At 33.1% G+C, this 18,558-nt stretch overlaps 1 protein-coding gene across 2 annotated transcripts; it reads right to left on the reverse strand.

The window, feature by feature from the left end:
* Positions 1–751: 751 nt before the first annotated feature.
* Positions 752–15,925, reverse strand: LOC113788813 (uncharacterized). 2 transcript variants are annotated; one of them, XM_075823562.1, is made up of 9 exons: positions 14,171–15,925; positions 6,150–6,802; positions 5,645–6,069; positions 4,953–5,191; positions 4,763–4,870; positions 3,873–3,913; positions 2,954–3,006; positions 2,735–2,873; positions 752–2,642 (listed from the first exon to the last, which is right to left on the reverse strand). In XM_075823562.1, the coding sequence occupies exons 2-9, from the start codon at positions 6,623–6,625 to the stop codon at positions 1,016–1,018; spliced, it is 3,108 nt and encodes a 1,035-aa protein (XP_075679677.1). In that variant the 5' UTR covers positions 6,626–6,802; positions 14,171–15,925; the 3' UTR covers positions 752–1,015. The 2 variants fall into 2 exon arrangements, with proteins under 2 accessions (XP_075679677.1, XP_027194071.2); XM_027338270.2 differs by lacking the exon at positions 14,171–15,925 and having other exon boundaries at positions 6,150–6,913.
* Positions 15,926–18,558: the final 2,633 nt, after the last annotated feature.

Here is an 18,558-nt window from a genome sequence, read left to right on the forward strand (position 1 = left end):
GATTCACATTTCGCATTTTATACAATTTATCTCCTCTCGATATTGCTTGTGTTTGCCTTTTTTCTTACATTGCTTGCATCAATTGCTTGCATCTTGTGTGTGTAATAACCTCCAACCTTTTATCTTCCCCTTTTATCCCCTCCCCCACACGTTTGACACATATGTTTTATTCATAAAGGTCGTATTTTTTGGGGACTAAGATAAGATCTTTTCGATCAATTCTTTGATTATAAAATCAGTGGAATTCAGAAAAAGTCGGAAAAAACTTTTTTAGTCAAGCCAATTATTTTACCCAGAACGAAAAAATTTAAAAATTTAAAAATTTGAAAATTTGAAAATTCCAAAAAAAAACTAAAAAAAATTGGGCCCAATTAAAAAAAAATTCAAATTTTTCAAAATTTTCCAAGAAAAAAAAACGTCGGGCGTCGATTTGAAATGAATAAAACTCACTCATTGTGTGTGTGTGTCAGTGAGAGAAAAAATCTAACCTAACCTAACCTAAGTCATCATTTTAACACCGAGTGAGTAAGCGAGAGAGAAATTTTTTTTTTTTTTTTTTTTTGAATTCAAATTCAAACACACAAAGACCGACCGACTTGAAAAAGTCCGTCGAAATCTTTTTTAGTCAGCCAGCCATCATCATTATCGTCCAGACTGAAAAAGAGACACACCGGTCACTTGAATCCCACTGTTTGTCGCTGATCGGTTGGTTGGTTGACAATTTTTTTGAGAAATTTCCTGAAAAAAAATATTTCCGAAAAAGTTTTTTCAACTTGAATATATTTTTTTATTAATTACAAACAAACAAATCCAAGAATTTTTACAAATTTTCAAATAATAATTTAATCTGATTGAAGAGCGAAAAAACCAAAAGATAAAATCAGATAACGAATGCCCGTTAAAGAAGAAAAAACCGATGAAACAAAAAATTGAAAAGCAAAAAAAAATTTTGTTTTGTTTTTTTTGGTGTAAAAAGGGTTAAAAAAGTGTGTACAAAGTCAACAGAGAGAAAGTGTTAATGATTACGTTCGATCCAGGAGCAAACTTGTACCAATGATGATCCGGATCCAGATGATCCAGGTTTTGTGATAGTTTTTGTTGCATCAATATATTTCGTTGTTGTCGATACATTTGGTTGCTGCAATCCATTTGATTGCTGAATCTTTTGATTGGCTTTCGATGATTGTTGTTGCTGCTGTTGTTCATTTAATGATCCATTCGATGATCCACTGGAAGTAGTTCCACATTCAGTAGATCCAGCTGAATTAAGACTAGTTATACTTCCACCATGTTGCTGTGGTTGTTTTTTACCGATGATCATTTTCGTTGTCGTTCCGGCAGTTAGATCAACATCATTCGAACGTTTTTTTGAATTTGATTGCGATAATGTTGCTGCTGATGCTGCAGCAGCTGTTGCCGTAGTCGATGTTGCTGCAATCGTTGCAATCGATCGTGTTCGTGGTAAACTTGATGACGAATTACCATTATTGCGATGACGGCCACCATCATATTGATGATGATGGCCATTTGGCACTTTATTTGATGATAATAATGACGGTGAATGATGATCATTTACCATCGAACGACTAGCCGATAAATCATATGTAGATTTATTTAATTTATTATAACCACCACCACCACCACCACCGTTATAACGTCGCATTGGCGTTGCTGATTGCAGTTGCTGTTGATGACGATTTTGAATTTTGTTCTGCAATGTTGTTGATTTGGATTTTGATGATCCATTTTGATCAACCGAACCTGTTGTTGTTGTTTGTCCCGAACAAGCTAGATAGATATTATGACTGGAATAATGTTGTTGTTGCTGCGGTGTTGCCATCGTCGAATAATTTGTTAGAAATTTTCTATGATCCATACTTAGTGATGATGAAGGGGTTGGAATACGAGAACCACCACCGCCGGAACCTGAAGAAACCAATGAACAAATAGAGGTAGATTTGGCTTTATGTGCAGGTGTTAATAATGATGATGATAATGATGATTTATTTGTTGTTGCAGGTATAAATCTTCCATTTAATCGATTATTATTGCTTTGATTTTTTATTGCTGCAATTGTTGTCGGTATACGTGATGATGATGATGTGGTGGGCGTCATACTAGATATTTTATCATTTTCAATCGATTGACGACGTAATCTATTGGTTATTGCAGGTTGTTGCTGCAACAGCTGCTGCTGCTGCGATGTTTGTTGCTGTCGTCTGCGTATGGCAGGTATAGGTGTTGTTTTGGTTGTTTGATCAACGATTACCATAGGTCGATGATTACTGGCAGCCATTAACCCTTTGATATTATTATTGCGATCAGGTATGGCAAATTGTTCATCAACTGTTGTTGTTGGTGGTACTATTGTTGACGATCCATTATGATGATGATTAGGATGATCAGTCAAAGAACACGATGATGATGATGATACAGATGTTTGATGCGATTCATTTGATGATATTGATGATCGACGTCCATTCATTATCATTGAATGATGTGGATTTTGGTGGTAATGTTGTTGCTGATCATTGTTACCATGATGCTTTGATCGTTGTTGTTGTTGACCGACAAACAAACGACGTGCAGCAATTGGCGATGACTGATGATGATTACCACCAAACCGAATCGATGAATCAGGTCTTTTTTTTCGAAATCAATCAATCAATCAAAGAATGGTACAAAATTAATAATCGATTTTTGGTAGAGGTGGATCGATCGCTAAAACACTTACCTATCAAGTGTAACCTGCATTGTAATTGATTGCGGCTGCTGCTGCGACTGATTCCGCTGATGTACTGGTGTCACGTGATTTAAATTCGATGATGAATAAGGTAATGAAACTCGTGCGGAACCTGTATTGCGATGATGACCTGTTCGGAAATTATCAACCAAAAAAATTCATTGCGAATAAAGAAAACGCAAACAAAACGCAACCGCAAAAAAAACTTACCAAAACGACAACGACATGGATCATGTTTTTCCAGATAATGTTCCAATGTATCCCTGTGATGAAGAATTAATGCGATAAAAAAATTTGAATTTGAAAAAAATATGGCGCCAAAAAAAACAAATCATAGATTGCGTTCATAGATGGCGTAACTATGCTCAATGATTGGATATTTTTTTTCGTTATGACGCCATCCATACAGAAAAAAAATAGGCGAACGCGCGCGCCAATCTTTTGTGTGTATGGCGTGAGTGTGTTGTTGACCTAGATTATGTAATGATGATGATAATGGCTTTTTGTTTGTTGGCTTTTTGATGATGCATGGTTAAACTGATGGCGCCTTGCCTTGCTTATCCTTGCTTCCTTGCCTATGAAACGAGCCACACCATCTTCATATTTGTTCCAAGAAAGGAAATGGAATTATTTGCTGTTGCTTGTTTGTTGATGATGGCCATTAATGAATCATCAAGGCGCTAACTAACTATGTTCCAAATATGACCACCACCACCATCACCATTATGGAAACAAACAAGGTGGGAATTTTTTTGTTTTTAAAAATAAAAAAAACTTCTTTTTTTGCATCAAACAAGAATAGAAATAGAAATCATCATTCGGATACGGATGAGTGGACATTAGACTAACTGACTAACTACCTGAGTGAGTGAGTGACAAACTACCTGAATGACAGATATACTGACTGAATGAGTGAATGAAATGAATATTTTGCGTGTTATACGATATGCTTGTCAGTCGTTTGTTGTTGTCCAGCCTTTTTTTTTATTATCAAAACCGGAACTAACCCGATTCAGTTAGTTTGGTTTTTTAGTTTTGCTTAGTGGTTATGCAATGCATCATTCTTGTTTTGTTTTTTGGTTTTTTTTTCATTTGAAAAATTCAAAAAATTTAAAAAAACAAAACTTACCATCCACCACCAACACGAACCATAACGTGATTACGCAAGATCTGCGTGTGTCAATTTCGTTGAATTGGGGGAAAGAAAGGGGGAAAAATGATAAAATTAGTTCAAAATTTTCAAAGCAAATCGGTTAAATGGAAATGGAAAAAATATTTTCTGTATCAAATCAAATTGGCCATGACCCAGTGTGCTTCGAGAAATCGATACAATAGTGGTGGTGGTGGTGGTGGTTTAAAATGATTTCCAAGTTTAATCAAAAAAAGAAAAAACAACAACCATAACCATAATCACCACCACCACCACAACGGTGTTAATTTTTTTTTTTTTTTTGACAAAACTAATTCAGGTATGTCGATAATTCAGGCACCTTAACAACTTGTCAAATATATTAATGACATGTATTTAACACCTTTGAACTCTTTTATTTAATGTTTCTTTCTTTCTTTCAACAAAAAAAAAAAAAAAAAAAATTCACTGATAAAAAACAAAAATTAACACTTAGTTTGCCCATAATGGAATAAATTATTCAAAAGGCGACCATATATTTCATAAATAAATCAAAAATCAAGAATCAACATTCGTGGATCGACAAATTGTAATTTCTTTGGTTTTTTTCATTAATTAACCTCATCATCTCCACTGGGGTTTTTTTTTACCATGATAATTGAATTGAATTGATTCAATTTTGTTAGCTATAGCTAGATCTATCTGATGCCGATCGTTCGTTCGGTGATTGAATTTTTTTGATCTCAATTTGGCGAAAACTCAATAAAAAAAAACTACAACGAAGATGTGGATGATGATGATGATGATGATGATTGAACAATTCTCCAGAGAGACCGACTGACTGACTGAAGCATCAATTTGGGGAAAATGTTAAAAAATGCAAAACTTACCCGAACAAAAATTAATGTACGTGTATCACCGATACGATATTTTCCTTCGGATAAATGTTCCAAATAAAATTGTACTGGACACGTACAACGTGATAATAAATTTACAACCTAAACCCCGGGTAAAATATATGGAGAAATTTTTTCGTAAATTTATTTTTTTTTCTCGGAAAATTTTCCAGGAAGAAATTACCTTTTCGTGTAAAGATTCGAGATCATTGTTGATTATCTGCTGTTGTGGTTGTGATGGTATTGTATCATCATCATCATCATCGATATTACAACCAATATCATATCCGGATGGATGTTTTTGTTGTATCATATATGGTATTTGTGAATGGCCCATATTTTGCTGTTGTTGTTGTTGTTGATCTTTTTCAATTTCTTGATCAATTTCTTGTTCAAATTGGACAAGTGTTGGTGCAAGTACACCTGTGTATTTTTTTTTTTTTTGGGAATGGGAAAAGGAAAGAGAAGATGGTAAAGGGTTAAAACAAACAAAAAAAAATTCATAAAAGTCGTGACAAAATTGCAAAACAGAGGAAATCAGGATCAACATCATTAGGAGGATAGCCTAACTTAACCTTACTCTCTCTCTCTCTCTCTCTCTCTCTCTCTCTCTCTCTTGCTAATGGACATTTGATGACAGACGATAATGATGTGGTCATCATCATCATCATCAAATGGTCACAAATTTTTTTTTTCTAATCTAAATTCTAAATTGATTTTTTCAATTTCCAAGTTTGATTTGCAATATTTTTTTTTTTTGTGACGACTATTGTGACATGACCGTTTCAACAAAGTGGGAAAAAAAAGGTCAATACTAATGACGGGATATTTAGGTGAAAAACTAAAGACGAAAAACTGAACAAAAAAAACACATACCGAATTTAGCACCATAACGTGCAACTTCCAACAAACAAAGTATGAAACTTTTTTCATTTTTCCTACCAACCAAATCTTCTGTTTCAAATAATAAACATTCATGAATTTGTATTCGGCGACACCATTCAATAAAATTTGCAACATTATCACGTGATTGAAATGTTCCGGGTAATGCATTCAATTTGATTGGTACCATTTGACGATTATCATTCGATGACCAATGTTGCTGTTGCTGATGATCGTTGATGATGGCAATATCACTATTCATGGCAGTCGATGATGATGATGATGAATTTGTTGCAGAATTAAATGATTGCAATGAAAGTAATGAAGAATAACCATTGTTGGTTGCAGTTGCGGTTGCGTTTCCATGATCGTTTAACAAACGCCATTCACGTGCTTTACGCAATACAGAATTGGCATGTCTGTTTTGTAAGGTGGTGAGAGCGGAAAAAAGTAAAGATTATCAAGGGGGTTAACAAAAGATTATTTTGATTTGACTTACTGGCACAGTATAACACCGGTTTCTAATCGTTGTAGCAAATTATCACATGTTAAATCCAATCCATACAATGTATTCAGCCATTCAGCAAGATCTTCTTTCATTGCAATCAAATATTCTTCATTTGAACGAAATGGACGATATGATTTTCGTTCAAAATATCCTGTACCGAATTGTTGATCATTTGTTGATGTTGATGTTGATGTTGATGAATATGATCGATCCGAATCGGTTAATGAAAGTGTACAAGCTGAAAATGAACGTTTTGATGTTTCTAAACAATGATGATCATCACTATCGTCGGTTGTTGTTGTTGTTGTTTGTGTTTGTCTAACACCGTTGTCCAATGGCGGTGGTGGTGATTCCATTGCCACCATCATCATCATTGTTGATTGTTCGGCTAAATTAATATCATCATGATGGTGGTGGCGGGGATTTCCTGTAGTGCGATGCGGTGGCCAATGATCAGTAAGAGTCATGTTTGGTGAAAAAAAAAATAGTTTTTCAATTTGCAGTTTGAATCTTCAAAGGTGGTTGATTCACACGTGATCAATCAATGAATGAATGAATCCGTAATCCGTAATCAATCGATCATTATGTAATTCGATGCGGAAGTAAAGTGTTATTATTGCTGTTGTTGTTGTAGGGAGAAAAATCTGTTGCAAAACGAAAAAATCATTGAATGAATAGGATTGATTTTCAGCAATAAAAAACGTGTGTGAGGATGTCTACGGGTTAAAAAATTTGTGAAAACAACAATAAAAATTCCTTCACAAGCTGAAAGCATCAGATGACTAATGCGAGAAAATTTATTCAAACAAAAATGAAATGTGAGCAAAGTTTTTTGCGAAACTTTCTTTTTGTTGAAAATGGATGCAGCAGCCATAAGCATCCAACAAAAAAAATGACTAATCAACAAAACAAGCAAACACAGAAAACATTGATTTTCAAATGACAAAACAAAAAAATCCAACCCAGACAGAATCCGTCATTTGAAATCAAGGAAGATTTGGTTCAAAGATCAAATACAAAAAATGAAAATCTTCTTCTTTTTCTGGTTATGCAATCACATAGAATGAATGACTGAATGGTGATTGTTTTTGATGATTGCACACACTCAGAGAGAGAGAGAGAGAGAGAGAGAGAGAGAGAGAGAGAGAGAGAGAGAGAGAGAGAGAGAGAGAGAGACAAATTTTAATTTGTTTTTGCAAGAAAAAAAACTTGTAAAAAAATTTGTAATTGGAAAATTTTTAAATTGAAAAAAAATAATAAAAACTTTTTTTGACATCCAAGACAGCATTCACCGAATATGATGATAGAAATTCTGTGTGTGTGTATGTGTGTGAAAGTGGAATGACTTGAATTTTGCAAAAAAAAAAAAGGAAAATGGCAAGAATATGCTTTACCACACAAAGACAGAGAATAATCTCTTGTTTGCCATCTTTCTCTCTCTCTCTTGGTGAAATAAAATCAAGAATTTTTTTTTATTCTGGTTGATAAGTTTGTCGTCTGTGTGTGTCGGATATCTGAATAATGAAAATGTTTTTTTTTGAAATACAGAATGGTCTAATGGTTGATGGTAGTTTGTTTTCAAATGAAAGAAACTTTCATTTGATTTTTCGGTGAATAAAAACGTGGGCGAATTTCGAATCAAGGAAGAAGAATTTGTTGCATAATATAAGTGGCAAGTCACAAGTAAGTGTATCATGTCATTCTGCAATAAAAAGAAAATTCTGTAATAAAAAAACAAGCTTTTTTTTCGTAAATTATGTCACCAATGATGATGATGATGATGAGATGAAAGAAAATGATTTAAACATTTCGGAAATAATTATGTATTATTATGTTTGTTTATGTTTATATGTAAATCCAGTGATGTGATGATGATTAATTTACACTATTTAAATACGTGTGTGATGATGATGTGAAAGAAGAAAGAAGCGTTAACGTAAACAAACGTAAGACACACACCACATCAGACAAACAAACTTAACCAAAGAGTGGATTTTTGGGTGATAACCAAAATGAAAAAAATTAACAGATCAGACAAAGATTATCAACAAAAAATTTTAGTTTTTTTTTGTTGCCGACTAACTGACGGTTTTTTACTAATCCGATAATCCAGTGATATTTTCTGGAAAATTTCTGGTCAATATTCTCGAAAAAAGCTTACCCAGTAGAAAAACTGATGAAAAAATTGAAAAAAAAATTTTGTGAATGGAAATCTGAGAATTGAACAACAACAAGTCAATTCAATGATGATGGCATTGAAACAAAAATTCATCCGAAGAAGAATGTTTTGAATGAAAAATCATATGGAGAGTAAAGGGATGGTAGCTAAAAAATGCAGGTTAACAGAAAAAAAACAAATGCAGGTAGTGACAGTGAAATTTCAAACATCCTTGAAAACAAAACCGAACAAAACGACGAATTATGGATGATGATGATTGTGCAACAAAAACACTGAGCAAAAACCAAATCAAATCAGGTAGTAAATGACTTGACAAATTTAACCATCAGGTATCATCAGTACAGTGTTTGTTTGTGCTGAATCAGTCGGATATAAGTCGACTGTCAGCGAGAAAAAAACAATAGCGAAGAAACAAACAACAGCGAAGAAAAATTGAAATTCGAGATTCAAATTTCAACTTTGAAAATAAAGAAAACAAAACAAAAAAAGAAGGTTTTCTATTGAATATCATTATCCGCATCAAAATCATCATCATTCAGGATGATGATGATAATAGGAAGCTATGTGAACTTAGCTTAAAAAGGACCTGAACAGGACAAATGAATTATAATTATCAGTTTTTTTTCTCCATTCATTCATTCATAAATCTCTCACACACAAGTAACAAGCAATTCATTAATAATAATGATGAGGATGATTATCATCATGATTATTATGGTGGTGGTTAGTGGTGGTGGTGAAATGGTTGGCCAAATGAATGAACACAGATAGAGACAGGCACACAAGTGGCGTTAATCTCTTTATTTCACACAGCATCTGTCCACCAGGATGTTTTTCAGAGAAAAAAACAAAACAATTATGATCCAGGATCATCATCATAAAGTCAATACGGATGATGATGATGATAAAGGCGGATTTTTTTTTCGTTCGTAGTTCGTTTTTCCATGGTAAAAGTAATGGCCATAATCAAACCCAGGCAATCTGATGATGATGGAAAAAAATGTTTTTAAAATTTAGATATTTTTTGGCTGCGGCTTTTTACTCCGTTAAAGCTGAAAAACAATCGGTCATTAAGAGGCAAACTAACGACCACTGTATGTATGTATGATATGGCGGTGGTTAAATGACTGGATTCAATATATGGATTGAAATGTAGGAATGGGAAAAAATGTGGATCATTCACATACAATGTGATGATGGTGAATAAATGAATGGATCATTTTTTTATCGCTCCATTATTATTATTATTATCAACATCATTATCATTCGAAATAATGAATAAATCTCTCTCTCTCTCTCTCTCTCTCTCTCTCTCTCTCATTTTGCTCTTTCTTTGCTCCAATCATGCATCAAACATAATGGTACATTGGTACGAAATGGACAATGGTCAGTTCACGAACGAAAAACAACAAAATCTTAATGTTTTTATCGTGATAAAACGTATCGAAATGAATCGAAATTGAAATAGATATTCAAATCATCATCATCGACGACGAGATAAAAAACAAAACAAGATCGAATTGAATCGATTCGATTGTTTAATTGGAAAAAAACAGAACAAAAAAAAACAGAACAAAAACAAGGTTTGTCAATGAAAATTATCATTACTATGGTAACTTGTGGTTAATTGTTGTTGATTACAGCTGAGAACACCTACACACACAGAGGAATTGCGAAATTGCGGGGAAAAAAACATTATTTTAAATGGGATGACATGTGTAATGAGATGATGATATTGATCAAGTAATCAACTGTAATCAACCGAATGAATGTTTGCCTATTAATCAAAAATGAATGAACGATAAATATGGATGGTTTCTTCTTCGTTCTTCGTTTTTTTTTCTATTATAAACATTGAAACATTTCGACAACGAAAAAATAAGTTCATTGAACATTTGTGGATGCTAAAAAGCTATAGAATGGAAAAGAGAAAAACTAAACAAACAAACGAAAAACGGATTTTGGCAAAGATTTTTGCTTAAATCCGTTAAAGCTTTACTTGATGATAATCATATTAGACATTGATTAAACATCAATTAGTAATAAGTGTCTAATGATTCAATCGAGTTTCTTAATTAATCAATTTCAAATCCAGTGTTAAATTGATTTGAATCAAATCAATTTGATAATTGAATTGAAACAAATCTTTTAAATACTATTCCGGGTTCAATTAATTCTGTTTGATTAACAGCAAACAAAAAACGAAAAAAAACAACAGTTTTTTTATGCAAATAAAATAAAATTTGCATATAAAAAGTTGAGTAAGAGAGAGAAGACAATCTGTGAAAATAATGATGTGATGCAATCTGCTCACTGATCGATCATCGACACTTTTTTTGAAGATGATGCATTATCATCATCATCAATGTGTGTTTCTTATATATAAGGAGATGATGATGATGATGATGAAAATAATAAAATTCTAAATTTATCATCAGAAAACAACAACAATTCATGTGCAAATAACAACAACAACAACAAAAAAACGACAACAACAACAAAAACGATAAAAAAGATAAACAACACAGCAAACATCACATCACCAATTGTTAATGGTGATTCGGATGTCTATTTTTGGACACACCGATACACACACATATAGAGTGTGATGGAGAAAAAATGGGGGGGAAAAAGAAGAAAATATTCTTTTGAAATTCACGAACAAAACGAAACGACGAAACAATCATCAGTTGTGATGAAGATGATGAAAGATTTTTACAGAAATGCAAAAAATCGGTTTTTTTTGTTCAAATCCAAAACTGAACTAAACTGTAAATCTTCTTCAAAAGAAGAAAAACAAACTTTAACTTTAACCTTTGGCCACGAACAGTACTCATTGAACAGACGCCCAAACATTTAGTTTGTGTGTTTTAAATATAGAAACTATTTAAATAAAAAAAAATGAACGCATCATTTGAATAACAACAACAACAACAGCAACAGTAGATTTTCTGTTTTTCTCTCTTTTTGGGACATATATCGCGTGTCATTCACCGATGCCATCGCCAATAACAACAACAACCACCAACAACATCTGTCAATGAGAATTATGGAGAGAGAGAGAGAGAGAGGGGGAGAGAGAGAAAGAGAGAGAGATTAAAAGAATTCAAAATCCACCAAACAAACACAGAGAGAATCGCTATTGGAAATCAGAAAAATTTCTTCCAAAAACAAAGTATTTCGAATGGATTTTCTGAAAAATGGAAAAAATTTGCATGTAATTATCGATTATGAATGGCTATCCTGATCCTGATCCTGATGATGATTACATGATTAAAATCAGATCACTACATCGCTACACCTGTCAGATTTTATTCAGCATTTTTTCCGTTCATCATCCTGATCATCCTCATCATCAGTGGCGCAACCAGAAAAAATTTTTGGCCAACTAACCCCAACAACCAATTTGGTTAGTCAGTCAGTCAGGCAAGCAGAAAAAAAAATTCGGCCAAAAAATGAAAAGCATCCATAATTAATAATGGTGATGGTCATCATCATCATCTTTGAATGGCTCCAGGATGAATATTTTTTCAGCAAAAAAAAAAAAAAAAAAAAAAAAAAATCAATGAAAATTGGCAGAAGCAACAAAGCTTGGCTAACTGACTTGATGATGATGGCGAACTTGACCGAGCAAGCTAGCTAGCGAGCAAGGTATAATCAATTTTTGTTTTCTGTGTGTTAAGCAAGCTCTGATCATCATCATCATTGCTTCAAGCAACTTTCGAAGAAAGAAAAAAACAGGGCTTGTGTGAAAACAAGTTCGCCGTTTTGTTTTGTTTTGTTTTGTTTGTTGTTGATCATCATCGTTCGCACATCATCTTCAGCAGCAGCAGATTGGATACATTTTTCATCATTCCCGAACCTGAACCCGAAAATCGAGAGAAAAAAAATTGGACCACAAATGTATCCATCCAGTCGACTTTTTTTTCTGATGTCGATGCTACGATGGTCATCATCAACATTGACCGTCCATCCATCCATCGAGGCAGGAGAGAGAGAAAAGTTTTGCCCATGTAAAAGGTATTGTGTATTTGAGTTAAGTTTGTTTGTTTCGGTTGGAAAAAAACAAAACTAGGTTGCATAATTCATTTTGGTTTTGAAAACAACAAGAATTTCTTCTTCAAGAATCGTAAAACAAAGGAAAGAAGAGAGAGAGAGAGAGATTAAATGTCAAAATCTTTTTTTCCTTCAAAAAAAATGTTATCAGATTTTTTTTGATTGGTAAACAGAATTGATAAACTTATTGATTGTAAACATCAAACATCAAACACACACAGAGATCAAAATTCAAACAATATATTTACGATTTTGGCCTATTTCTTTTTCGCCTACAAAGCAAAAACAAAACAAAAAACAACGAAACGATCGATATGTATCGAATGATAATAAAAAACAAAAAAACAGAAAATTTCACACATTTCGAAATGATTTTTTTTTTTTTTTTGAAATAGAAATATTCAATTTGTAAGCAAGATCACCAGGTAAGGCAGGCAGGTAAATCTTTGATGATGATTTTATCAGCCAGGTAATGAAGATGAATTATACCTGAAGATTTTTTTCCACCACCACCACCACCACCATCATCGTCTATAATCCGTTGACGAATTTTTTCTTCTTCAAAAAAAGTTTTTCAGTAAAAAACATTTGCATTTTTCTCATCATCATCCAAACAAACAAGGAATGTTTCTTCTTTCAAATGCGGAAATCAAAGCAAGTTTTTTTTTGAAAAAAAAAGTTTTCTGAAAAGTTTCTGTTTGAATTGGAAAACCTTTTTTTGTTTGAATTAAATTGATAGTCACATTGTTTATCATCATCAATTGATGATGACAAATCGATCGATTAGATTTTTGATTGATTGATCGATCGATTTTTGAATCGGATACCTGGTTAGTACCTGTATTATTGTTTCAGACAAAAACAGGAATTATCGATTGGAAAGTTTTCACTTGTTTATTTTAGAGAGAAAAGAAATGACCAATGAAATGAATGAGGACAATGGCTATTTTGTTTCCAGGGAACTTTTTCTTTGGAAAATTACATAGACACATAGATCACGTCTTTAAGAAGAAAGGATTAAAATCCACTAAAAGCGGCTAAAATTAGCATTCAGAAAAAGAATAGAACAGAGTTGTGACCTTCAGGAATGGTCAAAACTTCAAGGGAAAATTTTCAGAAGATTTCCAGAAACTTTACCGAAATTAGATCAGATGCTTGACGATGAAGAAGATCCCTTAAGTATTGTTCATCAATCAATCGATTGATTGATTGATTCGATTCAATCAAAAATCGCTTCTCTCAATTAATGATTGTCCAATCAAACAATCATCAACAAAATGACGATGATGACAGTAATGCCAAGTGCGAAAATTAGAAAAACTTTTTGATTTCTGCCTTGATTCAATGATTGACATGAAAACTGACATAGAAAAATGGATTTGTTCAACACACATCATTATTATCCTTTTCTGTGCTACGTTTTAATTTTTTTTGAAGAAAGAAAGAAAAGAAAAACATCTTTATATTGGATAATACATTGTAGTTTTCTGTGTGTTTGGTGTGTGTGAAAATGATTGAATGTCATTCTTTTCATTTTCATTTTCAACACGTGTTGATCACTCGTTTGATTTGCACACACACGAGTTTTTTCTCTCTACGAAAAACCATTTTTTTCTACTAAATTCACCATTTTTTTAGTGAATTTTTTGACAAATATCTTTATAATGATAATGGTAAGCCATATAATTATCCGTTCTGTTTTGATGAATATTTTGTATTTTGTAAAGGTGTTTTTTGTTTTCAGTGAAAAAACTTTGTGTGGCTTTTCACTACTTACATGGTAATATTTTGTAGAGGCGTTGTCTATGTGTTTTTTGATTTTTGGATTTTCCAAAATTCAAATTGGATTTACGAATGAATTTAATCGAAGAAAAATTGATTGATAGCCGAATTGAAAAACAGTGGATTATTGCTGTTGTTTGTTGTTTGTTTGTCACATTTGTCGACAATTTAAAAAAGTTGATGATAATTGGATGTTTGGGCCTAGAAGTTGTTGAAGAATTTTTCGACTCAATCACCATCAAAATGTTGCAAATTAAGCAATGAAAACAAAACCCGAAAAACCAAAACAAAGAAGCCGGTACCAGCAGTGTTTACCAGTTGAGATGAACTTTCACGAACAAAAACAAACACCAGAACACACAAGGGCACGAAGCATTCACAGGCGCAGGCACCGTTTTCTAGATTCTGGATTCTGGATTCTAGAATGCCGTGTGTGTGTGTGTGTGATTCATATATGAATTGCACTTGAATTGACGAATTTGGTGCAATGAATTTGAACGAAAGAAAGAAGAAGAAACAAAACAAAACCAAAACAAATTTTTTTGGATCGTTGCTGATGTAGATGTAAAAATTTGTTTGTTTGGTTTGTCGCATCTTTTTCGTTGATTGTCTTGAATTTACATGCGCGTTTCGGTTTCACACAAACACTGAAAGATACACAGAAAGAGAATTCACGTTTATTCGGTCCAGTCCAATTTGATTTGGCTGGTTTTTCAATTCTGGATCCGCCAAATTGGCGAATGGTCCATTTTGTCAGCTGATAATTGTTGTTGTTGTTGTTGTCGAATGAAAAAAGGAATTCGGACAACAACAACGACGAAGAAGAATTTCGGATTTTCGAAGAAAACCAAAAACCAAAACTAACCACTACGCACAAGGATGGTAATGATAGCACAGATACACGAAAAACTCACCCAGTGACCAGACTGGATTGGCGCCTAAATCATCATCATCAACGAAGACGATGATGTTTGATGGTTGCTGAAGACGAAACAGAAGAAGAAGAAATGTAGATGGATATTGTGTGACTAGAAGATTTTTTTAAAAGTTTTATCAAAGTTAACAACAGACAAAAACTGGCTACAATCTTGCTTGGCGACTTTTTGCCAACTGAATTGAATTTTTGTTGTTGTTTTTCATTCGTTTGGCTGAACTTAGTTCTCGTTGGAATACAGTTTAACAATGCAAAAAAGCGAAAAACGAATAGAAAGAGAAAAATGTTGAAGAAAAATGAGAGAGAACTGGATACAATGAAATGAAATGAATCAAACAAACAAAAAATGGCAATTGTTATTCAACAACAACAACAACAAAATCGTGAAAAAAAAGGATGTCTCTCAATGAAAATGATGATGATAATGATGATGATAATGGTGGTGGACATTCTTCATTTTCAATGGAGAATTGTTACAGTGAGAGAGGGAGAGAGAGAGATGTGTTTATCACCATCATTCGTTGATGATGATGATGATGGTGATGATGAAAATGTTTTGCAATGGAAGGTTGGGTGATTTAAAAATGTATGTGATTGCGATGAATGGCGAAGAATGAAAATATGAATTCCATATGACCAAAACAAAACAGCGGTAAAGATGTGTACAGCTGCTGTCTTTTGTTGTTGTTGTTTCGTGAATTTTTGAATTTTGTTTTGAATTTTCTCGGTTCGTTGGTCACACAAACAAACAAACATTTACCTTGATTCAATGATGATGATGTAAAAAAATCCAGAAATCAAAAATCAAAAAAAAAGGGTGTACAATTTCAGGCAACATTTAACACTTTGTTATTGGTTATTTAGGATTCTTTTCGAGCAAAGAAAAAAATTGAGCAAAATAAATAAACAAAAAATGATAAGCATGTGGAAAGCAAAAAAAAAAACAGTTTGATAAAATTGCTGCAACGACTACGACGACGAACAGTTTTCTTACATTTTATCAGCAACCCAGCAGAAGAAGAAAAAAAAATGTGGCTGGCATGTGACAAGTATCATTTGTCGTTGTCGTCGTCGTTGATCCTATGCAAACATTTTGCTGTTTTGGTTTTTGGCAAGTTTTTCAACCCCAGGATATTTTATTGCAGTTGCAGTCGCCGTTGTGGATCATTCCATGGCCATATGTTTTGAGCGATTTGACCTTTGTGTTTGACCGTAATGGGTAGTGGTGGTGGTGGTGGTCAGTGTCAGTTTCAGGGGTAAAATTAGATTGGACTGGAACAACAATTTGAGATGAAAATGTTTTGATTCCCTGATTGATTGATTGATTAATTAATTGGAGATTTTTTTTGGGAATGACCTCCGTAGCAAAGAAACAAAACTGACTGACCGACCATAACAACTGACTGACCAGAAACGGGTTATATAACATCCTATATAGTGAAGATAAAGATGCAAAGATGTTTTTTTTTTGGGCAAAAAAAAAAATCATGTTTTTTTTCAACTGTTCAGGTTCAGGCTGTTGTTGTTGTTGTTGATAATAAAAAAAAGGGGTATAGTCTTCGACAACAACAACAACAACAATCTGCCAGACCGAAATAAGATCTTGGTTAAGTGGGCCATCATCATCATTATTATGATGATGATGGCCATTATCATCATCATTGAATTGCTGACCTACCGACTGAGATATTAGACAAACAACGGAGGCAAACATTATTTTTCTTTAGCAAAAATGATAATCATGCAGTGGAATTTCCGAATAATGGTTTTTGTTCATACATTGAAAGTAATCGGAAGGATGTTTTATCGGTTATTAATGGTGGATATTCACAAATACAGAATGACAAAATGATTCAAACAAAAAACTTTGGATGAAAATCGAGATCAAATTGATTAATTGATTTGGAAAAAAAATGACAAACAAAAGTTGATTGAACAAAAACTTTGTTACAATTTGTTTCCGTGACTATTTAAGCTAACTAACGAACAAAACAAAACAAAAAGACAAACAGAAAAAGACCAATTACGCAATTGGTATCATCCGAAAAAAAAATTATCTAACCAGCCAGCTAACCAACCATCCAACCATTTCCAGAGGCGACAATATTGTTCTTTTTGGCAAACAGAAAACGAAAGAACAAACGATGAGCCCATTTACACACCGCATGTAAATGTTGTGTGTGTGTGTGTCGATATAGTAAAATGGTACTTTACTTTCGATTTTCTGTTTTTTTTTGTTTTTTGTTCATCATCATCATTATCATCATTAACATTGCAACAACAGCAGAAAATGGGCTATATTTAGACATTTACAAAACAATCATCATCATCAATGATCAACATGCAATGTGCAATATGTCGCGTGTACGTTTTTTTTTCTTTTTCGAAATCTGTAATAACTTTACCACATCGATAAGAAAGTAAGAAAGTAGGGAAAAGTAAGGTAAGCAATCAACCAAGCACCGGATCAACCAATTGTTTTTCCCTAATTGATGATGATATTCTCCAAAATGAAAATTCCGGGTTAAAAAAACTTCTTGTGATCAAGTGATCAAACACTCTGAATAAACAAACTGTTGGTGAGGTGGAAATAGAAGTGGAAATGACTTTAATTAAAGGTAAATTTTGTTTTGTTTTTTTTTGAAATTAAAATTTTACCTGGTTTTTCTGTTTACCTGGTTTTATTTGTTTTAATCATTCTAGCATGAATATCCTTTATAGCCACTGAAAACATTTCATGCCATCAATATGTGTCTATTTTCACTCAACCTGGTCGTTTTTTTTTGTTTTTGTTTTTTTATTAATAATAAAATCCAAAACGGACATTGATTTGGACGAAATGCTTTTGACGGAATGTTTTTACGTTTTGACAACCACAACATTGTCATTGAAATACTTTATTTCAAAAGGTAAAGGTGTATTTGATGTGTGATGGTCGGGTTGAAATGACAGAAATAAAAAAAAAAACGGAAACTTCCCCAAAAAAAAATTTATTGCCGATTTTTTCCCCGTAAATATTCTTTTGCGGTTGAATGATTTTTAACGTCGTCGTTATTTCTTTTCAGATTGACAAATATAGATCGATTTTTTTCTTTTGAAAATGGCAACAACAACTAAACACTATTTGAACATTATCATCATCATCAAATTGGCGCGTTGGCGTCATGTTTTAAAACGAGCCAGGCGATTTACTCGATTCATTCAGTCAGTTTTCAAGGCGGAAAAACGAAAGCAAACATAGAACACACTTTGTGGTTTATTATTGCATCATCATCATCATTGTTGGCCATGTCAGTCGAAATTATCATCATTGAAGGACAATATTGGATGATGATGGAATTGGTCATGATTTTTTCGTTTTCCATTGTTGTTATTATGGATTCCCCTTTTTTTCTCTCGAAAAAAGAGATCCTAAAATGGACACACGAAAAACATGACGAGAAACAAAC

Source organism: Dermatophagoides pteronyssinus, unplaced genomic scaffold (assembly GCF_027571235.1).
Source record: "Dermatophagoides pteronyssinus isolate colony J.1.1.1.1 unplaced genomic scaffold, Derpt_VIB-CSIC_2022.12 sq0031, whole genome shotgun sequence".
NCBI classification, from domain to species: Eukaryota; Metazoa; Arthropoda; class Arachnida; order Sarcoptiformes; family Pyroglyphidae; genus Dermatophagoides; species Dermatophagoides pteronyssinus.